At 48.3% G+C, this 24,180-nt stretch overlaps 1 protein-coding gene and 1 pseudogene across 1 annotated transcript; both read right to left on the bottom strand.

Moving 5' to 3' along the window:
* Positions 1–24: 24 nt before the first annotated feature.
* On the bottom strand, positions 25–2,292 carry LOC111550358. The gene is made up of 3 exons (XM_023223748.1): positions 2,244–2,292; positions 1,606–1,803; positions 25–1,240 (listed from the first exon to the last, which is right to left on the bottom strand). The coding sequence occupies exons 1-3, from the start codon at positions 2,290–2,292 to the stop codon at positions 600–602; spliced, it is 888 nt and encodes a 295-aa protein (XP_023079516.1). The 3' UTR covers positions 25–599.
* Positions 2,293–22,417: 20,125 nt separating this feature from the next.
* LOC113225304 lies at positions 22,418–23,662 on the bottom strand (annotated as a pseudogene).
* Positions 23,663–24,180: the final 518 nt, after the last annotated feature.

Here is a 24,180-nt window from a genome sequence, read left to right as displayed (position 1 = left end):
CCCCCCCCCCCCCCCCCCCCCCCCCCAGGTAGCCACATGGGTCTTTAAACACTTGTAAACTGTTTCCCAAACAAGTGGACGCAGTTCCTCCATGCCAAAGCCGAGGGTGCAAACACGGAATGGTGGAGAGATTCCAGAGGCTCACCAAACCCTCTCAGGAATATTTTCCCGACCCTGGGGGCAGAGGTTTGAAACATTAAGGACATTTCCTGGGTCACACGAAGAAGCTGACGGACCAGGCATTTTGCTTTCCACTGCAAATGACCTATGGCGGGGGCATTTCACATTCCCCTGCAAATCACCTATGGCGAGGTACCTCCCTAAGCCCCCACCCCCACTTCCGCCAATCGACATGGCTCCGTCTCTATCCGGGTGTCATTCCGGGTAGGCTTCTCAACGCTCTCGGCTCAGAGAAGCTCAATCGCACGTCAAACCCCAGAGCCCACACCTCTTCCTTTCCCAGAAGACACGCAAAAATTCAATGGGAGAGAGGTCCCGAGTCGTCAAAGTCCCAGATGTTGCGAGCCCCCAGAAGGAAAACCCGTGTCTTCCTTTGGATGCCCGGAACAAGAGCCAGACTTTCGGAGCCAGGCAGCCATCTATCTCCTCGAGCGGGCGGGAGGGAGATTGCCGGGCGCCGAACTGGGGCGGGGCCATGCTTCTTTCTGCTCTGCTGCTGCCAGGGAGCTCCTGGCATTCGAACGCAGGAGGCCGCCGCCCTGCAGGGCGCCGTAGAGTTTGCAGTGCAGAGTCGGGATCGCCTCTGGGGCAGAGGGTTCGAGCTTTTCCAAGGCGACGGTGCTGGCTCCCGTGAGCACCTGAGGCCGCCCAGGAGCGGGCGCAGAGGGCGGCTGACCCGCGGGCCAGGGCCCCGCAGCCAGCAGGTTGTCGAGCGTGGCCAGCGCCCAGTGCAGGGCGGCCCCGGCGTGCGCCAGCTGCCAGGCGAGCCAGGCGCGCTGCGAGGGGCTGGGCTGCGTGCCGCCGGCGGGCCCCGGGAGGAAGGCGCCCCCCGGGGCCCAAAGCTCGCCCAGGGCCACCTCCAGCCCGCCCAGGTGGTTGACGACTCGCGACAGCGGGCACGGGACGGAGACCCAGGCTTCTGGGGAGAGGCGTCGGCGGCGCTTTGGGGAGGTGGGTCCCTCCTCCAGGTCGTCAACTCGGCGTTCCGGGCCGCTAGTCCTCCCTGGCGATCTAGGCCGGTGCTTTGGCTCCTCCAGGCGCCTCGGGCTGGGAACAGAACCTGCGCAGGAGACAGAGCGGGAGGTGTCAGAGGGACTGCGCGCGGCGCTAGGGGACCCATTTCCAAGGTCCCAAAGTCCCTCCTGACCCCGCCTCCCCCTGCCTTCCATCCCCCACCCCTCCGCAGCTCGCCTCCACGCCCCATCCTCTTGGCCCCTTCCTGCATCCTGGGGACTCCTGTGCCCTGTCCAGGGTGCCTTCCTCTCCGCCCTTTCAAACTTGAAGCACATCTCATCTGGGGCCACCGGGGGCCTGGATTCCTGGCGCACTGAGGGCTTCCCCAGCCCCCTCGGGGCCCACTGCCCGCTCCCCTTCCCGGGGCCCTGCGCCCTCCTCCTCCTCCAAGCTCCCGGCCCCTAAACCTGCCTCCTGTGCGCTCATGGGGGCGTCGTGCTCCGCTGGGCTCGGGCTTGTCGTGGCCTCTCTCTCCGGCTGGGGCCGCTCGTGGCTTGAACTTCCGCCCTCGGTTTCCTGTTTCTCTGCCGGGACTGCGAGGGGAGCCATCCCGGCTTCTGCGCGGTTTGTGCCTGGACGCAGAGGCCTCCCGGCTGTGCCCGCTGAAACCTGTGGGGGAAGAGGAGGTCGACAGTGAGTGGGCCATGACCCGTCCATAGACCGGCTGCGGGAGAGTTGCAAAGGCCAAGCTCCCTGAGTGACTTCGAGTCAGGAATGGCTCTGCTCCCGGGTGCCCCTCACCCCCTCCTCTTTCTCCAGCTGCCCAAGACCTCCTGTCTCCTGACTCTGGCTGTTCACCAGCTGCCTGGCACCCTCCAGCATACCCTCCTCCGCGGGCGCACCCGGAGGATGGCTCAGCTGGCCGAGCCACCCACCGCACAAAAAGTCTGCCTTTCTTTGACCTTAGGTTTCCCCACCACCTGCCAGATCAGGGCCCACGGGGTGGGGCCGCTGCCTTTGTCACCCCAGCTCTCACTCTCCTGCTTCCCTGGCCCCCTGCGACCCCCTCCCCCACACCGATCCGCACAGACAAGACCCTCGAGCCTCACCTCGTCCTTGTCCTCTCTCAGAGCCCTCCCGGTTCTTGCGGGTCTCCATCTTCCCCTGCTTTCCGTAGGGAGGTCTGTCTTCTCCCTTCTCTTCGAAGGACAGGTTTCCCAATCCAGGAGACAGCTCTCTGTTCCTGGCGGTGAGGAGGCTCTACCCTCTGGCAGCCTGAGCAGCTTGAGCGGGGAAATGAAAGGGTGAGCAGAGCCAGCAGGTTTTTATAGGGAGGCAGGACCCCCCGCTGGGTTTTCCCAGAAGTGTTTGCTGCGGACACGCCCACAGTGGCAGGCTACCTTGATTAGGTTAGGCGGGTTGGAGGGGTTCTGCTTTCTCCCTGGGTCCCTGCCACTCCCTCTCCAGCAACTCATGAGCAATTTTCCGGAGTGGCAGAACAGAGACAAAATTAGCTCTGGGCTTCATGGTAATTTCAAAGCAAGTGCCCTCATTCGTTGCCCATTGCGAAGTCCTCTCTACCTCTGCGTTTCACGATTTCTCCACTTCCTGGTGTGCACCTGCGTGTGTGCGTCCGTGTGCGTGTGTGTTTGGGTGTGTGCACACTATGCCGAGAGTCGGACAAATTTCGAGTGAAGGGAGACCGAGTCCTGCAGGTTGTCTTGCTCCTGAAGTCTGCGCAGGAAAAACTCGTTTCTGCCACGGCGGAATCCACCTGCCGATGTTAGGAAAGGCCAGGGTGTGCTTTCCTCCCAATTTAGTATTCTATCGAGAAACAGGTGGCAGAGAAGAGTGGGCCAGAGGGCCACATTTTGCCCACGACCAGCCAGGTTTGAGTTCGTTCCTCCTAGGCTTCACCATCTGATTTTCTCCTCCCTTTTCTGTACCGGACGGGTGTTGCTTTGAGATCAGGACCATCCCACCGGGCTGCGGTTGGGATCGTGTGTGTGTGTGTGTGTGTGTGTGTGTGTGTGTGTGTGTGTGTGTGTCTGTTTGTGGATGGCCACAGCCCTCTGCCTCGCTCGGCGAGCAGGTGAATCAAGGGAGGGGCACAACTCTAGGCAGGACCCGGTGGGGTTTGGGGAGGAGAAGCTCGGTAAGAGAAGACGGGGAGAGTCAGACGTGCGAGGCGCAGGCTGTCCCAGGCAAACGACGTGACAACGTGACGGACGTGCGCGCTGACCTCCGCCAGAAAGGAAGCAGCGGAAAGGAAATGGAATGTCCGCAGGGCCATGCCATGGGATCCGGTCGCGCCTTGAAGGCTTTCATGGACATCTCAAGCTTGCTCTCTCCACCTTGGAACTGCCACAGAGAGGAGTGAGGCCTGAGGACAGGGCTGCGTGGCCAGCTGGGTGTGGGAGGTGCCAACACAGTAAGAGCTGGTCGAGCGGCGGTCGAGAGCGATATGGGGCTTGCTCAAGAAATCACCGCTGGAACTGGGATCCAGTCATCCCGTTTCTGGACCTATCGCCTAAGGACACTAAATCGGGATGTGGAGCAGATATGTGTCCTGGCGTGTTGGTTGTCGGCGCGCTGCCTGTAACCAAGATGTGGAATCGACCTAAGTACCCATCAGCAGATGACTAGACAAGGACAAAGGAATAGGGTTCGCAGAGGAAAAGCATCAGGGAAAGGAAAGGAAAGCCTGTCATCTGGGACGTCTTGCATGGACCCAAAGGTCATGATGCCCAGTGAAATCAGCCGGGTCCCCCCGACCCGTCTTGCATGATCCCCTTTGGACGCGGGATGGAAAGCAGTGAGGATCATGAAAGTAGAGAGTAGAAAAGTGGTTGGCTGGTCCTGGGGCCGGGGTAGGGGCAGGGAAGCGATGCCAACGGGGAGATGTGGGTCAAAGGGCACAAAGTGTCCGAGAGACAGATGGAGTGCTTCCTGGATATCCATGGCAGGGCAACGTGAGTGCGGTGGATCCGAATGTAAGGTTCTCTTGAATATAACCATGGGAGTAGACCTGAAAATTCTCCCAACAGGGACAGTGGACTCATGTGCCGCGGTAAGTGTGTGAATTCGGCTGATTCAAATGAATTCCCTAATGAAGACGTCACAGGCGGTAAACGTGTATCATATTTATCGTCTTTCATACTTGACAGACCATGCTGCCGATGGGATCATCTGTGTATCTCCATAGATTTCTACTTTGCTACTTGAGCTCCTCAGTCAAAGAAAGAATCCAAGTCTATGCAGGAATCGGTTGGAAACCTCTTGAAGGTTGCAAAAGGGTATTCAGACCTGCGGGGCCCTGTCTGTTTTTGGCAAGCCCCAGAAAATTCGTGTACAAAGAGCTTAACCTTAAAGGAAAGAGCTGAAAAGAAATTTCAATTACTGGAGGGTCAGTTCCATGGGATTGATTCATGGCCTTAAGTCTTTTATATACATCTCAGGCGCCCTCCACTCTGAAGTCAGCATGTATTGTAGTGTGGCCTGTGTATAGGTTTTTGGCCCGCTTGTTCTCCTAGATTCCTGGAAGATATTTGTTGTCTAACATGTGGTGAAAAGGGCACCCTGGTGCAATATTTCTGAGATGGTCAATTAGCCCAGTGGTGGTAAGCAACACTGTTAAGTCGTTTAATTAATAATTAGTGGAAATGAGATCTAAGCATTCCCAGCCTGGGCATACTGCCTAAGGAAATCAGTATACACAGCAAATATCTACCAGGTTATGTTGATTGTTGGTTTTTTTCTTTTTGTAAGGTACAAAATTTTCCTAGGCATCAGTGGAGACATTAAAAAGAATACTATTCACATTTTTAAATGGAATTTCTGTCATTTTTTACTTCATGAATAAACCTGAAGTTCTTCATGTCTAATGGGTAATCCAGGCCTGTAATGCCGATATTGTGTGATCTCACTATGTATGTGAGATCAACAAAGGTGAAAACTGTCGATGTTGAGAATGAATAGTTACACTTCATGGCCTAGGGCAGAGGCAAGATGGGCATGGAGATATGTTGGTCAAAGGGTACAATTTAACGGAAAGTTAACTTTAGAGAGTTCTGGATATTTAGGACATGGCAATGTAAATACAATTTATACATATGTATTGTACACGTGAAGATGGCTATGAGAGCAGATTTCAGAATTCTCACCACAGGATTGGAAGCATGTGGGGTGATAAATATTAATTAGTTTGACTTAATTCCCAATGAGTATATAATTCATGTATATATTATATGTATACATATTATATATATATACACACACATAGTTTTCTCACTTTAATGAATCTGGGAAAAATATTACATTACCAACAAAGATGATAATGAAAGAAAGATATACACTAAAAGAAAATGCAACATTAATAGGGCTGATCTGCAGTTCATGTGTATTGATTTACCACCTGGATATTTTGATCTATATCTGAAGTTCTCTCCAGCTTGCCCTTCAATATTGTAGATGCATTGGTTGCTCTGTTGACCCCAAGCTGTCTACCTGAATGTCACCCAATCAGCTTCAGCTGCTTTGTGTAGCGCTCTCATGGTTTCTATAGCATCTCTCTCTTTTTTTTTTTTTTTTGAGACGGAGTCTCGCTCTGTCGCCTAGGCTGGAGTGCAGTGGCCAGATCTCAGCTCACTGCAAGCTCCGCCTCCCGGGTTTACGCCATTCTCCTGCCTCAGCCTCCCGAGTAGCTGGGACCACAGGCGCCCACCACTTCGCCCGGCTAGTTTTTTGTATTTTTTTAGTAGAGACGGGGTTTCACCGTGTTAGCCAGGATGGTCTTGATCTCCTGACCTCATGATCCGCCCATCTCGGCCTCCCAAAGTGTTGGGATTACAGGCTTGAGCCACCGCGCCTGGCAGCATCTCTCTTCATAAGAAAGAAGCAACTATTCCAAGACATGCAGTGGGACATTCCCCTTCCAACTCTTTCTCCAGAGTTTACCAAGTGCTCATCACTGGCTAGGGGGGCAACCTCCAACTTTAGGTTAGAGTATATGAGATTCTATTGTAAAAACTTTATATACTTTAAGGAAGTATACATTTTGGGGGAAATAGGCTGCAAACTTGATTACTACCAACATATGTAGTCATCCTTTTTGCAAGTTGAAATGAATGATTTTTTAATTAATTGATTATTTTATATTAATTATATTTACTTTGTTTTTCATCAGTGTGAGACTTCTTTTCAGACTGATAATTTGAAAGTGTGATGATATTCTTTAAGCAGTTTGGATGACTGCATGATATTTAGGAATTGATTTAGGAGAGCCTGCTGAAAGCAGAAAGACTAGATATTTTATACTCTTGGAGGTTTTGGTCAAGCGTTCAGGAGTCAGGCAGGGTGTGGTGGCTCATGCCTGTAATCTCAACACTTTTAGGAGGCCAAGGTGGGTGGATTGCTTGAGCCCAGGGGTTCAAGGCCAGCCTGGGCAACATGTGAAACCCAGTCTCTACAAAAAATACAAAAAATTAAATAGCTGGGTGTGGTGGCAGATGCCTGTAGTCCCAGCTACTGTGGGAGCTGAGGTAGGAGGATTGCTTGAGCCTGGGAGGTTGAGGCTGCAGTGAGCAATGGTCATGCCACTGCACTTTAGCCTGGGCAACAGAGTAAGACCGTGTCTCAAAAAAAAAGTGGTGTATATACACAATGGAAAACTATTAAGTCTTTAAAAAACACAACAGGAAATTCTGTCATTTGCAGCAACATGGATGAACCTAAAAGACATTATTTGAAGTAACATAAGCCAGGCACAGAGACAGATATATGACTTCACTTACATGTAGAATGTACAAAAGCTGAACTCATAGAATTAGAAAGGTGGTTACTAATGGCTGGTGGGAGGTGGTTGCATGGAGAAAGGGGAGATATTGGTCAGTGGGTACAAAGTTGCAGTTAGGAGGCATAAGTTCTGGTGTTCTTTTGTACACCAAGGTAACTATAGTTTGTAATAATGTATTATATATTTCAAACTAGCTAAAAGATGAGATTTTAAAGCTGGGGATGATGTCTCATTCCTGTAAGCCCAGCTACTCAGGAGGCTGAGGCAAGAGATTGCTTGAGGCCAGGAGTTTGAGATCCTATCTCTTAAAAAAGGGGGGGAAGGATTTAAAGGTTCTCATCACAAATAAATGATAAATATTTGAGGTGACAGATATACTAATTACTCTGATTTGATCATTCCACAATGTATACATGTATGAAAATATCATTTTGTATCCCATAAATACATATAAGTTTTATTTGTCAATTAAAAATAAAATAAAACAAATAGTATATGAAAGAACTTTAAATACATACTATCAAGTGAAAAAAAAACACCTAAAATGGCTGCATACTGTATGATTCTAACTATATGGCACTCTGGAAAAGACAGAACTATGAAGACAGTAAAAGATCAGTGGTTTTGGTCAGGCGTGGTGGCTCACACTTGTAATCCCAGCACTTGGGGAAGCTGAGTTGGGAGGATTGCTTGAGGCCAGGAGTTCAATACAAGCTTGGGCAGCATAGTGAGACTCTCATCTCTCCAAAAAGTTTTTTAAAATTAGCAGATGTGGTAGTGTGCACCTGTGATCCCAGCTACTCGGAAGGCTGAGGTGGGGAGGATCACTTGAACCCAGGAGTTTGAGGCTGCAGTGAGCTATTATTATGCCACTGAACTCAAGCGAAGACAACAGAGACCCAGTCTCTAATAAAACAACCAAAAAGATCAGTGGTCGCCATGGGTTAAGGGGAGGAAGTGATGAACAGGCAGAGCACAGGGCATTTTTAGGGCAGCGAACCTATTCTGTATGATACTATAATGGTGGATACGTGTTATTTTATCTTTGTGAGAACCCAGGGAATTTACACCAAGAGTGAACCCTAATGTAAACTATGGGCTGTAGGTGATAATGATGGGTCTGTCGATTCAGATTCTCCGACTGCAACAAATGTACCACTCTGGTGAGGGATGTTGACAGTACAAAGGCTGTATGGTGAGGGGAGGGGGGAATATTGGAATTCTCTGTGCTTTCTGCTCAATTTTTCTGTGTGCCTAAAACTGCTTTATAAACTAAAGTATTTTTTAAATGAATATCCTGGAAACAATACCTATATCAATTAAATTAACATAATGATATATTTCATTAATAATTGATATCTGCTGCTTGATTAGAATGAGAGTGAGAAATGGGTCCCAAACTCTCATGTTTTTGTCTTTCAGCAGCAACTCAGTGACAAGAAGACATTAGAGCTAGAGCTTGAAAAGGTCAGGTTTTGCTATTCAACCCAAGACTTAATTTTTCCTTTCCATGAAATTTCAGGTCCACAATGGCTGAGGGCCTCAGTTTTTAGACGCGGTCCTCAGAAAACAGAGCTCTTCAAGGAGTGGCTCAAAGGAAGGAAGTCAGAACCTGGAATACTTGTCCTAATTTTTGTTCTGCCACTTTATGTGAATTAAACAATGATGGTGCAGGGCAATGGGTCTTCACTGCTTGATGATGTTGTGAGATGTAATAAAAGGAGCATTCGTTGTTTGGCAGGCAAAAATTTGAGGTCCTGACTTTAGTCAAGTTGCAACTTCCCTAAATTTCAGACTCGTCATTTGAGAGAGCAGCTGGTTTGCCAACATCACAGGGTTGTTGTGATGATTCCCTGGAACAATGCGCATGGCAGGGCTTGCAAATGACAAAGCATGGTACACGTATAAGCCCTACTAGTACTGACACTGACCCTTTGACTTAGAATAAGTAATTCCTGGTGCTCAGGGTAGCTATTGAAGTAGTCTATTCCCAATAAAGCATTTGACTCAGCTTCCAACAGATTTCCTTTGCTCCTTCATGCAGTTGGTGTTACGTGGGCTCCTAATATTCCAGCACAGAGAGCTCACCAGAAAGTCTCTAAGGTGGTACCAGATCAATTTTATCTTTGAAAAGGGTGATTAATCTCTTCTGTTATTCTAGGTATCCCTCTTCCTTGCTTGCCTCATAGAATTCTAGGGCCCCTGTGCAGCGTGGTGTTGACCTGACAGTAGAACCATAGGAATGAAATGTGAAAGGAAGCCATGGGATAAGTGATAAAGGGAGTGTGGCAAATTCAGAGATGTGAGTGAGGCAGGATAGCTAGTCAAGAAAGTAGCAATGTCCTTGGGACATGGCAGCCATGATAGTACAGTCAACACATAAGCCTCAGCATTAGCATTGTAGTCCAACTCATTCAAGCAAAACTATCTCCAGTAGGGAATTTCCCCTGTAGAGAGTATGTGCATTTTGATTTCGCCTGTCCTCAAACTGACTCTTTGCTCATTATAATAGTAAAAAACACACCCCTGGGTGGAGATTTAAGATGCTATTGAGATGTGCAATCTATGAACAAATATGTACTGCTACTGCATCTGTGCACCCAGAACACCACCCAGAATATGCTTACTGGTAACAACTTTTCCCAACCCCTTATGAATAATCATGTCCAACTCCCACAAAGGGAGTCGCTCTAGTGCCAGTCTTTACTGTCTTATTCTTACGAGTAGCCAACCCTGAATCCTCTCTCCCTCAGGGTGTACTGTCTATTCTGCACTTAACTCTCAAAATATTCTTTTTCTTTTGCAATAAACTACTGTATACTGCATTTACTTTGCTGTGTGTCTCTTATTTAAATTCTTTTTAACTAAGAAGGCAAGAACTTGAGGTCCCACAATAGCTGTCAATGTGGCAAAATGGGACCTCTCTAAGCCTGCCAATCAAGAGTATCCCCATTCTCCTCCAGGACACACTTTTTGCATCTTGTATCCTATAGGCACCTGCATGTGCTTCCTTCTGAGGGTAGATGTATAGAGCAGTTACATCAAAACCCATGCTCTAAGGAGCAAGATACAGCAACCATGAAAATGTACTGTCTGAGTCCATTTGACAATGGACTATACAAATACCATAAGCTGTATGGCTTATAAACCACAGAAATTTATTTCTCATGGTTTTGGAGACTACACAGCCCAAGATCAAGGTGGATTCAGTGTCTAATGAGGACGTATCTTCTCACTGTAACCTCATAAGGTGGAAGCAGCTAGCTAGCTCTCGGTGGTCTCTTGTATAAGGGCACTAATCTCACTTATGAGGGTTCCGCCTTCAAGACCTAATCACCCTACAAAGGCACCACCTCTTAATAATACCATCACCTTGGGGGTTATGATTTCAACCTATGAATTTTGGGAGACTCACACATTCAAACCATAACACACATATTGTTTAGTGCCAGGAGCTGAGGGAAGATATTCTCTCTCTCACTCTCTCTCTCTCTCTCTCTCTCTCTCCCTCCCCCTCCCTCCCTCCCTCCCTTCCTCCCTCCCCCCCCCTCTCTCTCCCCATGGGCTCAATTGAGTCATCATTCATTCTTCCTTCCATAATTCTGACCTCAGACTGGATTGAAGTATCCCCTCACTTTCCTTCTTTTCATTATCACCACTGGGTGCCTTTCTGCAACCACAGCGCTCTGTGATACTGGATCCAAGATTGTTCATGGACCATATTTTGCTACCCTGTTTGCCTTCTACTCACAGAACACACTCAGATCCTTCTATACTCAGAACACACTTGGTGTCCTATTTTGCAACCAGTACCTGCCTTTGTCTTTGGACCTCACCACCTCACCTGACCCCACACTCGCTCAAGATCTCAAATTCTCATCAAGTTGACCTGTCCATGGGCTCCATTAATTCATTGTTTTGTTTTCCTACACTAACAAAGCTTTATGGGAGAGGCCCACCCAAGTTCCAGCTAAGCAAGGTCTTGGACAAAGTCCTCCTGAATTGGTCCATGAGGGGCCCTAAATGCAACCTAATGAGGGGTTTAGAAATCTATTCAATGAAGGATCCTCTGGGAAGGGACAAAATGTGGCTTGGTAAGGTACTCTAAGAATGGATTATCAGGAGGCCCAAGGGAAAATCTAAACCAGAAAGACTGAAAACATCTAGAACATACAGTTGGGCAAGAATATGGGAAGATCAGTTCTCGGGGGATGTGTCCTTCATAGACTGCTGTGCACCCTACACCGCCCAATCCAGGGAACTTCATCCTAGGAAGTCAGAACCAGACATTTGACAGCCTTGTGACTGGAATATTATCAGAACTATTCTCAAGATTTTTCATTTTTAATCTATGTCCTCAAAAGTTTCTAGAAGCCCAAATTACGTGGCTTGGGATACACTTTTTGAAGTCTTCAAATAAAAAACACTGTTTAAGTTTAACAAACCCCACTCCCAACCCCTTCCCCAGTCTAAGTTTTGTTTCTCATCAACCCATATATGATTCAAGGGCTCACTTTATAGCTGTGCCCATGAAGCTTCCTGGAAGAAGACCTCAAGCAGGTCAGAAAGAGGAGGTGACCCTAGACAAGGTATTTTCAACAAATCAAGAGAAAGAGAACCTTAGGATACTCATAGCAGAAGGAGATAAATTAGGGGTTGCAGGATTGCAGTCCATTCACCCTACGGAGAAGAGTCACACAGCACAGGAGAGGTGACTGGCAGAGACTCTGGGTACAAGATGCCCAGTTCTTGCTATGGACTCCACCAAAGCATATCTTAAAAAATATGAGGCGTTTGTTTCAGTGCTTATATCCAATTGGACAGAGAAGAAAAGAAAAGGCTGGCCAGGAGCATGCCAGCCTTTTTGTACAAAGCCCAAGCCCACCAGAAATCAGGGCTGCCTCTGTGGACAAAAGGATGCTGAAACTCAAAGAGCAAGTCAGTTATTTGGCCAGAGCCTGAAGAAAACAGTAGGGCTAAGAAGTGTAATTAATGCAAGGGAAAGATGTCCACTCATTGAGGAACTCAGGGCTCAGGCAGAACTCAGAGTTAGATATTCCTGTGACTGAAAGACTCCCTATTTCCTGAAGAAGGAAAGGGCTGACATATGCATCCTGCAGCTTTCAAGTAGGTTATGAGAGTCTGCATGATCTCAATAATAGGTAGGTCACAGATAGCTTGGAAAACCAAAGAATGTGATGTGGTTTCATGATGAGCAATTTGAGGCAATCCACTTCCATCTTCTCTGAGCAGCCTGTATCTCTGGGCAGGCCCTGGCAGCCTGAACCAAAGATCCAAGGGACATCAGGCCACCCCATGCCTCCTCAGGCTCCGTTTATAAGGTTTGTTTCCTCAGGTCAGCCAGAGAGTTCTCCTCCATCCCCTCCTCCCAGCAACATTTCTCTCAAGAAATATTTCCACCCAGTTAGAGAGAATGTATTGCTGCTCACATTATAGTTCCTCTGAAGAGTCTTGTCTCTGTTTCTCATTTAGAGTGGTAGTCATGCTTACCATACATAGCTGTTTCTCCTTAAAGGAAAGTGGTTTCTTCTGTTTCTGCCATGTTTGGAGGAAGTTGGGAGTATCTTAAGACTGGGCTTAGAGAAAATAAGTCAAGTCCAGCTCTTACTGATGACTTAACTTCTTGGGTTTGGGAGGGCTTTTGACAGTGGCATCACACACCTCTCTCTCTTCCAGGTTCTATCATTTGTTCAATGAATACCTCCTTTCTAATAAACACAAAACCCAACTGGACAAGTGTTTAGAGGCTTAAATAATGAGAATAAAATCTATTAAAGAACAACCCTCACAGTCTAGACTTATGTTCTCTGCTTCTTCATCATAATGAACTGTATGCAGACATATGGTGTTATTCATTGGGGTGCATAGGCACCACAGGGCCACAAGTGTCCTACTTAGCCCTCAGGCAGGGCAAGGGATAAGAAACTTCACACATCTCAACATGGAACTGAAGTTTGGAAGGCTTGAGGCCCTGAGCTCAGGGGATAAGGAACAAGTGAGATTAGTGACCTTATAAAAGATCTTCTGTACATCTGGGGTTCATCTATCTTTAAACAAACTTGGAACTCAACTTCTTGGAAAAGGGAAGCCTCTCCCTATAGGGACTCACTTATAAAAGAGACCACCAAGAGCTAGCTGGCTGCTTCCACCATATGAGTTTACAGTGAGAAGATAGGCCCTCATTAGACACTAAATCCACCTAAATACATTGGTGGAGAAGAACTACCTCTTGCCCCTAAGATCCTATCCCTTTCCTGATGGAGGCTAGGGAGATGCTTCCTAATTCTTAACATAGCCTTAATGAAAATATGCAGTCAACTACCAACTCCCCTTGCCTCTCCCTTTGTGACAGATTCTGGAGTATCAGGGAATGAGAAATCTTGACTCTATTTGTGGATTAGGAAGTGGGCAGAGGAAGAGGCCAGAGGGAAGAGGAAGGGTAAGGTCTTAGCAAAGCTGAGAGTGAAAGAACTTACTATTACTGGTCTTGGGAAAGACAAAACCCACACACTCCCCCCAAAAAGTGTCCATGTATCTTCAAGTACACTTAACTCATTCTCCAGCCACTGGAAGCTAGCTGGATTCCCACCCAGGGACATGAAAATCAGTCTATGGCTGGGCCACCTTGCCCAATTGCTCATCCACCACAAAACAGCTGAACTCTGAAAGTGTTCAAGAATAAGATTATTTTCCAGAAAATAGTGTTTTTTGAAAGCTAGAAAAAGTAGCCACTGTCCAGTGGCCACAGAGATGAGTGAGCTTCAAGGGGACAGATTTTGGGGTTTATTGCTAAGGTGGGTCATCAGTGGAGGTAGCAAGGCCACGGAACAAGTTACGTGCTCCTTAAGGATATTCTGTATGTCTGGGGTTCATCTATCTTAAAACAAACTTGGAACTCAACATCTTGGAAAAGGGAAGCCCCTCCCTACAGGGACTCAACATGGCACATGGCTTGATGACAAAAGGCAAGGAAATAACATATTCTTCAATAATGAGATGGTTCACAGGACACCTGCACAGTGCCTGCAGGCAAAGAGGAAGATATTGGGGTTTGAGTGCCTAGGAAGGAAGAAAACCAGTGAGGAGGAGAAAGAATGACCCAGCTCGTGGAAAACATAGGAATATTTTCAGAGTCACGAATTATGGCATTCTCTCTCCTTCCAAACACACACACAAAACCACACACATACATAAACTCACACACACTGACCTAGTTTTCCTATTTGCTGTGACTAAAAAGGACTCCATAGAACATAATGGTGCCATCTTGGCCAAAGGGTGTGTGAGCTTGTCTTGAACACAAACACAATGTCTATATGGATGTTTTTGTGCTTGGACATTTCTTTGTGGATAAGTGATATTTTTGCCTTCCTTCCCACCATACTTTATTACAAATGTGCAGAATGATGCCCATGGTGTTAATAATTGGTCCAAGAGGGTTTAGGTGCTCCCTACCATCTCCATGTGCTTAATACAATCCTGGGAGCTCCCCTCCATGGATTCCTATAGGCCATGCATTTTATGTATGTTGCTCACTGCTATCTACTGAGCATCTAGTATCACCAGCATCTAGTGCTTTGCATTTATGTGGTACTCGAGAACCACTTAGGGGAGCAAATGACCAGTGGGAGGTGTATCTGGGTATAGGGCTTGCCCGTCATGTCTTGGGATGGATCCATCCTAAAAGGGGAGGGAAGGAGACCTGATAGGTATCCAACTCAAACTGTCTAGTGGAGATCACTAAAGGCTTCACCTCCGGAACCTGAGCTCTGCCTTCATGGCTTCCAGAAGACAAGAAGTGGAGGTGTAACCTCACAAATTAGGTCCTGGAGGACACTTCTGGGTTACTAGAGCTTCTTTCAGCCCTTTCCGATGGATCCCCCACCCCTGCCTCAGTGGGCAGTGATTGGCCTTGTGAGTCTTTGGGGGGCTGCTGTGTTCAGAAGTGGCCCTGCGCCCTCAGAACCTCATGCATGCTGTGGCTTTAGAATGTACTCACAGAGGTATTGACTGAGCTGGGCCTGCTGCAGATGCAACATACCTTCTCTGGTGTAACTCTGTGGAGATGAAAATACTACTACTAATAATAGTAATACTACTAACTACTGTACTAATTTTCCATGGCCACTGCAATACCACCACAAACTTTATTCCTAAAAGAACACCCATTTATTATCTCACAATTCTGTAGGTGGATTCAGAAGACTGGATGGAATCTACTGGGCTCTCCACACATGATCCCCAAGGTTGAAATCAGGCTGCAGCTATTTGGGCTCCTGTCTGGAGATTCTGGGGGGAAATCAACTTAGAAGTTCATTCAGGATGTTGGGAAAAATCAAATTCCTTGCACCTCCAAGTCTGAGGCAGGCTTTCCTATGCTGACTGTCAGCTGGGATCTGCTCCTCTGGGCTTCCTGTATTCTCTCTAACACAGTTGTCTCCATCTTCAAAGCAGTAACAACTTGTGGAGTCTCAAACTTGGAATCTTTCTCTGCCAGCCAGAGCAAGCTTGCTGTTTTTAACGGCTCATGTGATTAGATTAGGCCCACTGGGATGATCATTTTCTGTCAACTGATTAGTAACCTTAATTGCATCTGCAAAACCCGTTTTGCTACAAAATGTAATATAGTCAGGGAAGTAACAATAGGGGGCAGAAAAATATGATGGGGACTAAATTCAGCTTGCTACCACTCGAGTCCATTGAGGTCACTCCATGTACTGGCCTCAAAGTTTTCAGTTTGAGCCTACAATTGTATGTTATAAAATAAAACTATTATACATGTACATAAGTACCTTTTGTTCTACAAATTATAGATTCTAAGAAATAAACACATAAAAACAAAGTTCAAGCCGGGCACGGTGGCTCACACCTGTAATCCCAGCACTTTGGGAGTCCAAGGTAGGCGGATCACAAGGTAAGGAGATCGAGACTATCCTGGCTAACATGGTGAAATGCTGTCTCTACTAAAAATACAAAAAATTAGCCAGGCTTGGTGGCACGCACCTGTAGTCCCAGTTATCTGGGAGGCTGAGGCAGGAGAATCGCTTGAACCTGGAGGCAGAGGTTGCAGTGTGCCAAGATTGTACCACTGTACTCCAGCCTGGGTGACAGAGCAAGACTCTGTCTCAAAAACAAACAAGAAAACACATTTCAATCTATCTGACTAATTATTGAACATATTTTTATTCTTTTGCTGCTAAAGTCATCATTAGTTCTAGGCTTTAGTTAATATACGCATGCATACATACATACATTTCAGTTGATTAGGCAACTTTAAAATTTATGAGTAGCTGGAGTTTGTAAAAACCATTTTGCCACTTTTTCGTGAGAACCTAGTTCTCTTCTTATTTTTCAACAAGGAAAATATTCACCCTTTATAATGCTCACCTAGTAGGCAATAAAAATTGCTGTGTGTTTCCTACTCATCCCTATCTGAGTGGGGGTCTTTATCATCATTACTCTGTCTCCACTCTATACACAGAGCCACATCCAGCCACTATGGGGAAGAGTACACATGACCGACCCCACACTGCAGAACACTGATGTGGATGCATTACTAGATAATGCTTTGGCTGGCTCCTCACATCTTCTTCTCTGGAGATACAGTAAATGTGCTCTACATGAGGGGAAGAGAGAAACATGAACTTTGGTGACCTAAAGGCCACTCTGTAGCAGAGTTTATGCTATATGTTCACCAAGTCCAATTCACTTTCCCCTTGGACACAACAAAATACTGCATCCCTTGCAGTTAGTTGGGGCCCCATGAGTGAGTTTGCATCAATACAACATGAAGAAAAGTCATGGATGCCATGTTTGTACTTGGCTATGTGTATTCTCTGTATGCAATCCTCCTGTCTCTCTTCTCCATCTGTAGCAATAATGGAGACTACATGTCAAAGAAAACAGCATCATTAAACATAATTGTCTAGCACCCGCCACATTGACATGTAGACCCATTCTAGCTCATTCATAGCCCACAATAGGAACTAGGAATTATCTGTTGTAACCCAGGAAATGCTGTAAAAACTATAAGCAAGACCCCCTTCCTGGATACATCTGGGACTCCATTGCTCCCCTCCAAGGTTTAACCAGAGAGAGTGGTAGTGAATAAACTTCTACCCCATTCCTTTCCTCTTCTATTTCTCTCTGCTACTGAGACTTAGCCCAAGAACCAGAATGGCTTTTAACCTGTTTTCTGATTGATAAGAACTGCCACCATTGATATTCTTTCTTCTATGTGTGCAGTGGGGTAGGAAATAGGCAAGAGAACCATGAAAAAAAGAGTAAGATTTCAAAGCACAGGAAACACATCAGGTTAAATTTCAATTCTTTTCAGCCCAGTGAGAACATAAATATAGTGATTTAATAGTGAATCAAAGGGTCTTTTATAAGCCAAAGTATAAGATTTTATTCACAGGATTATAGAAATCCACTGATGGAAATAATATGACTTGTACTTTTAGACTAAATGTATATTTGGCTTTATTTTTGGCCCACACTGACTGAAGAATTAAGTACAACATTAATGTCAGTTCCTTAAGAAGGGTCTGTAGAAGTTGGATGATTACATAGAATACATGCAGTATCTCCCTTTAAATTTTCCCCAAAGTTCTAAGTCATAGGAAAAATAGCTTCTACTCTCTCAATTCTTATTGTAAGAATTCTTATTGTTACATGTAAGAATGTAAGAGACCTTGGGTCTTAGGACAATGCCTGGGAAATAAGGTCATGGAAAGAACAATGGCCAACTGAGAGTAAATTAAACACAGAGTGGACAGGACAGGCACAGGAAGCACACCATCCCATCCAATCACTGCCTCAAAGTCAGGTACAGAACGCAGGTCTGTAGTCTCCTTCAAGTGTCGTATTTTTTTGTTTGTTTTTTCATGGAGCATACAAAACTTGAATATCTAACTACCATTTAACTATTTATCCCATTAAAAGTAAAGGGTTTTTTGTTTTGTTTTTTTGGAGACAAGGTCTCCCTCTATGTTGTCAATGTTTTTAGAGCCTTTCACTTGGTTCTGATGATGCAGGCTCCAATTTGAGGAGGCTGAGGAAGGATATTTAGAAGGGCATGAGGGAGGAACTGCATTTACAAGAGGTCATAAGAATCCGAAGACAAGTCTCAATAGCAGGATACATTTATTTTCTTTTTGCTTCTAATTTTAAAATAAAACTACTTCTATTTTTTTTAAGATGGAATTTCGCTCTTGCTGCCCAGGCTAGAGTGCAACAGCACTATCTTGGCTTACTGCAACCTCCGCCTCCTGGGTTCAAGTGATTCTCCTGCCTCGGCCTCCCTAGTAGCTGGAATTACAGGTGCCCACTCCATGCCCGTCTAATTTTTTTTGTATTTTCAATAGGGATGGGGTTTCACCATGTTGACCAGGCTAGTCTCGAACTCCTTACTTCAGTTGATCTACGTGCCTCGGCCTCCCAAAGTGCTGGGATGAGTCACCGTGCTCAGCCAAAATAAAACTATTTTTCATTTGTATATAATAATGCATAAAAAACAAATTATTAGGAAAAATACGCTATTTTCTTGTGTGCACATATTTTATCCTAAAGATATACCCAAAATCCCAATTCAAAAGTTAAATCCCTACAGAAAAACTGAAGCATTCTCCATCATTCCTGTCGAGGAAACATTATTAATATCCATATTATCTTTGTTATTTTTAAACCATAGTATTTTGCAGAGAACCTGATTATATCCCTTAATAATGGAGAACAAAAATAATAATTTTAAATGTTTATTACATATTTCTTTTGAAATTTTCAATGGCATAGTGCATTATTAATCTGCATAATATTTCACAATGGTAATATCTATGCACACAATAATATACACAAACATGATGGAGGTGTGTATTCACATTTTTGGAAATGGACAGAACAAAGGGGAAGAAGCCTGCATCTCAATATTCAGGGCAGAGACAGGCCCCTCTAGGGCTGAATTTGAGGTCAGCACCAACCATGTGCAAAGCTGATCTGGACTTTCTGCAGAAAAGAGGCTAAACTCATGTACCCCACCTGACCTCACTTTCCTCCTGTCCTCTGTGAAAGGGACAGGGGAATAATGGTCCCTTACCTGCCACGTAGCAGCTGTGGCCCTTGGGCAAGTAAGTCCCTTTCCTGCTCTGAGCCTCCCACTTTCCCAAGGTTCTGAGCCACAGAGAGAGGCTAGACCTGAGGGGGACATGGAGACACCTCACCTTCCCATGAAAAGCAGTGGGCATCCGTCACCACTTCCTGCAGCATGCAGTTAGCCCGTTTTCCAAACTGCCATGATCTATTTCACAGCCCAGTGTAGTGGGTGAAGAACAGGACTGTGCTGGGGCTCTGGGCTGGATGCCCGCTCTGCCTTTTGCTGCCAGCAATGCCTTGGCCAGGACACAGCCCCTGTGTCCCCAAGTTTTCTCCTCTGTCATATGGGAACGACGATCTCACAGGGTTATGGGGACGATTAGATTGAACAACAGCAAGGGTATAAAATTGTGCCGCGCGTAAGCAGTCAGCGGTGTAATAGGTCAGGAGAGGGTGACCTTCAGGGCTCAGCGGTGATCGGGAGAGGTGATCACAATTAGCGACTGGAGAGAGCCTCTAGGTCTCGGGAAACACTGGGTTTCGGCACAGGTGGTGGTTTCACAGCGTATTCAGTTTGAGACAACATACACACCACATGCTTAGATACCCGGACTAGATGCTGGTGTATTATTCTTTTCAGAAAGCGTTTTAGTTTTAGTTTTGTTTTAAAGCAGGACATGAGAATTAGAAAACAATCCTGGGAAAGGTTCAGGCCTCTGTAGGCTGAGATGGGGTCCAGGCCTATGTCCCTGAGGAGGAAAGAGGAACCCAGTGAATTTTGAGGAGCACAGGGGAGCAGAGGGAAATTGCACTGGGTGTGCATGCATGTGTGTGTGTGTGAGCGCACACACTGAGGGGCTAGAGGAGATCAGCAAGGCCCAGAGAAGGGCAGAAGGATCTTGAGGCCCGAAGGGCTGCTACTGCACGTGGCTGGGTGGCAGCACAGCGGCCTGAGGTTCCTGGGTCATTTTTGCCCCCTCTTCATGCTCATGGACTCTTCATGACTGTCCACAGCTCTGAGATGTGGGCCCTGCAAGCTGGAACCAAGCATACTCTCTGCCCGTTTCTGAGGCAGTCGTTGGGACTCTGGGGCCGTGGAGCCCTGCCCGGCTCGCCTGTCCCCGGGACACTCAGGATGCACTTCGGCCTCCTGTCTCCTGCAGGCACCTGCACAACCCTCCTTTTGAAGGTAATTTCAGGAGTTGTTACAGCAACACCTGTGCACTGAGGTGGACAACAGGGCCACCACAGAGGTGACACTGTGTGCAGGGAGGGGAGAGGGGTCGCCTCTAGCTTTGCTTCCTGTGCCCCCAGGGAGTTGCCACTCATAGTGGGCTCCACCCTCCCCCCACCAACATGTTCCCTATCATCCTCCAACAGCCACTGCCACCGTGCCCAGGGCCATCCTCACCGCTGAGTCCTACACACACCAGGGACCATCGGTCACCCCATCACTTTGAGTTTCCTTCTGTCTGGGCCACATCCAGATTCTGGGATGTTTTCCACACTCAACCTCACTTTGTCTTTGACGTGCCATGGCCTAAATGTCAGTGTCTCCCAAATTTATATGTTGAAGCCTAATTCCCAATGGGGTAGAAAGAACAGGTGGGGCCTTTGGGAACACCCTGAAACCAGACGGACGTTCTCAATAATCCCCTCCTGAAGGAAGTTAGTGCTCTCATCAAACAGGCTCCAGCAACCTCCCTTGTGCCCTTCGGCCACATGAGGACACAGCTGGAGGCCCTGCCCTAAGGAATGGGTCCTCACCAGGCACTGAATCCTCAGGCATCTTGATCTGGGACTTCTCAGCCTTCAGAACTTTGACAATACATTTTGGGCGTTAGTAACTCCCCAGGCTAATGTACTTTGTTAGAGGAGCCCACCGGACAAGGACGGGCCCTCCCTTCTCACCTGACATCACTTCCAGGATCCGCCCCTCACAAATATTCACCTGTTGAAGGAATTCTGTGGGTGAAGGGGCCAGGAGAGGCCCCCGTAAACTGCTCACAGGCAATCAGAGGTCCCTCAGAAAGGGGAGGACAGCAAGCACGACCAGAATCTATCAGTGATATGTACGACACACAGGACTCCGGCAGACCCTCACAGAAAAGGATCAAAGAGGGGAGGCAGGAGAGGGTGAGAGCCCCCTGCCCGGAACAGAGCAGTGGCAGAGGACGCAGGGAAAAGAGCCAACAAGAAGAAAGTGAGCCAGAAGATGCATCTCACAGGCCCAGAGTGGCTCCTGCTGTGTGCAGAGCCCAGGAACACCAGAAATCAGAGCTGTGTATATGGTCCAGAGGGATACTGACACTCTGAAGAACGAGTCAGTCATTGACCACATCCTGCATCACAAAACAGGGGCCTTTTCCAGAGTGAAGGCAAGGAGAGAACGTATTCACCACCCAAGAATGTATTCACCACCGAGGTGAACACACAAGATTTGTGGGACTGCCAGGCCCACCTTTTCGCACAGAGGAACAGGATGAAGCCTCATTGTGCAGGTTCCAGCAGGCTCCCAGGTTGGGGGCTGTGATCAAGAATAGGAAGGTCACACTCAGGGTCGGAAAGGCCCAGAAAGCTAGGAAGTCCCTCCGTCAGCTACTGTGCCCCAGGACACCACCGTCCACACATCCCAGTGCCTCCCGCCCCAGGGAGAAGAGTCTCTGGGCGCAGGACCCGAGGTCTGCAGAGACTCAGGAGACACAGAGCCCTGGGGTTCACCACAAGCTTCATCCAAGGGTAAAATGCAAATCAGGATGAGGCATTTGATTCAGGGTCCTCCTGCACTGAGAAGAGGGAAGGACAAGAAGAGCCACGGCCAAAGCAGGGCGCGTCAGGATGAGGCAGAGGCCGAGCGGCAGGCAGAGCCACCTCTGTGGACCTAACCCGGGGATGCCAGGTTCCTCCGGCCACCACCTCCCCATACTCCCCAGCTGGCTTGGGAGGAGGCTTTCCATCACTATCCCGAAATTCTGCTCCAACAGTAGGCATATAGAGCTTCTGACTCTCTAGAAGCAACGTCTGCATACACCGAGACAACTTGAAAGACCCCCCACATAGCGCGGCTCTCTAGCGACGCCCTCTGTCTGGCATCGGCTGGACTTCTGTGTCTCTTCTATCAGCCATGCTGGCTGCCGTCGAGGCAGTGCCTGGGTTTAAGGGATCCCAGGACTTTGTGCTCAGAGTGTGCAAGGCTCCACCTCACCCTTCCTGAGCGCCTGCCTGGGCTGCCCACACGCACCTGCGCTGGGCGGGGGCAGAGGCGGCCACACCCATCCACATCTACCTCTTCCCCTGGGCCAACTGTTCACGGACCACTCACTCAACATACCACCCGTTCTTCATACATTTCCAAAAGAAGGAATGAAGAACACGGTGGCATGTCCAGAAGCCTTTTTCTTCTGGAGGGAAAACAAAACTTTGACCAACGACATAGATAAACCAAACGTCTGCTGCCCTGCTCCCTGGCAATCCTTCACTTCCTGCAGCCGCGTGCAGAGGGGCACACGGACCAGGCCACTGAAGCTTCTATGAAAACCAATCTCTCAGTCACCCTGAAAGATGGCTAAGAGCCATGGAGCTTCCTATTTCACCAAATGTGGAGGGGACGTTTGCGGGTGGTGGGCCCTGCCTTCAGACGGGAAAGAAGAAACAGGACCCACTGCTGGGATCCAGGGCCAGCGGCCCCCAGGAGTCCCTGGGCACTCAGCTGGAGACGGCACCCCCTGAATTGCCACGCACGGTACAGCAGTCCCCCTGCTCTTCCCTCTGTCCATCAGGACCCACGGAACTGGGCACCCGGCTCTGGGGTACGGAGAGCACACAGGAGGCCTGGCTCCTCCTCACCCCTGACTCCACAGAAATGAGTCTCAAATCAAGGTCCACTTAAAGGTCTTGGCTTTCTTTCCTGTTCTAACTCCAGAGAGGGCACAGATGTCCACAGTGAGGGGATGGTTACTTGACCACCTGGTGTGGAGCGGCCCTGGCCAGCTGCTGGGAACCCCGCAGACCGAGGTTGTGGCTGGTGCAGGGGGAAAGTGAGATCCTCTCCCCTCTCCTGCCAAGGGTGGGCCAAAGAGAGGAAGGCCAGGGAAAGGTCCACTAACAAAACCGAGTGGGAAGGAGGGGTGACAGTCACAGCTTTCTACACGGAATCCTGCATGCCACAAGAAGTGTCCCCACTCCTTCAGGGCACCTACTTCCATGCTGCGAACACAGTATTAGACCTCGGCATGAGCCACATGTCCCTGCCCACCCCTCGCCCAGAAGGGGATCAGGAACAGGAAGGAGTTTCCAGTGCCATGGACAAGCCCTGGGTGAGCACAGGATTGGGGGTCCTGCTGTGGTGGGTCCGGGGCTGACCAGAGCAGGTCCTAGAAGCAGGCGAGGTGCTGTGCAGTCTGCAGCGTAACTCTGAACTTGACAGTGAGGTCTCCCCGCTGAGTGCATACCTTGAGGAAGGGAAGCACCTTTCCATGGAGTCTGCCAGGTTGCCTGCCAATGGCATTCGTGCCCAGCTAGAGGACCAGCCACCACCCCTGCTGGCCGCAAATGTCCTTTCAGATAAACACGGCACCTTGAGAAACTGAGGCAGAGAGTGAGGGAATGGTTTGGGTAGGAAAGTCACCGGCTGGTACTGACAAGGACGCTGAGGGTACAGTGGTTCCATCTGAGCAGAAGTGTGTGCCAGGGCTTCTCTTGGAGCACGAAGACAATGCTGCAGGGATGGCTTCTGGCCTGGAAACTCCCTTTTGGGAAAGTGACCTGTGGCTCCATGTAGCTGTTCTGCGTGCGACGGTGCTGAATCTTGTCCTTGTCCTTGGTGGGACCCCTTGTGCTCAGGGTGGAGGAGCACTCTGTGACCTCCCTGGACCAGGCAGCGCCACAGGAGATCCCCTTCAGGCACTCCTGCACACAGATCTGCCCCACCATCTGCAGGACGCGTGTGGTGCTCCCGGCTCTCCTCAGACACTCTCAGCCGCTGAAGTCAACTCACCAAGCATCCAGGGGAGGCTTCTCCCTGTGCCTCTGGGTCATGTGGTCAAGGCCAATGCAGGGCAGAGGAGTGACTGCTGAAAAAGAAGAGCCCAGATGAAGTGCAGTCACCTACCTGAAGTCGGGCTCCCCTGGAAGTCCCCATG

The sequence above is a fragment of the Piliocolobus tephrosceles genome, chromosome 14 (assembly GCF_002776525.5).
Source record: "Piliocolobus tephrosceles isolate RC106 chromosome 14, ASM277652v3, whole genome shotgun sequence".
NCBI lineage: Eukaryota > Metazoa > Chordata > Mammalia > Primates > Cercopithecidae > Piliocolobus > Piliocolobus tephrosceles.
The sequence above is the reverse complement of the archived record's forward strand: the minus strand, read 5'-3'. Positions and strand labels throughout refer to the sequence as shown.

Bases quoted from the DNA above. Each gene is read 5' to 3' on its own strand.
- LOC111550358 (XM_023223748.1), bottom strand. From the start codon at position 2,292: ATGGAGACCCGCAAGAACCGGGAGGGCTCTGAGAGAGGACAAGGACGA. The intron at 1,804-2,243 runs GTGAGGCTCGAG...CTTCCCCCACAG, and splicing joins TGAGAGAGGACAAGGACGAG to GTTTCAGCGGGCACAGCCGG. The intron at 1,241-1,605 runs GCAGGTTTAGGG...TCTCCTGCGCAG, and splicing joins CCCCCATGAGCGCACAGGAG to GTTCTGTTCCCAGCCCGAGG.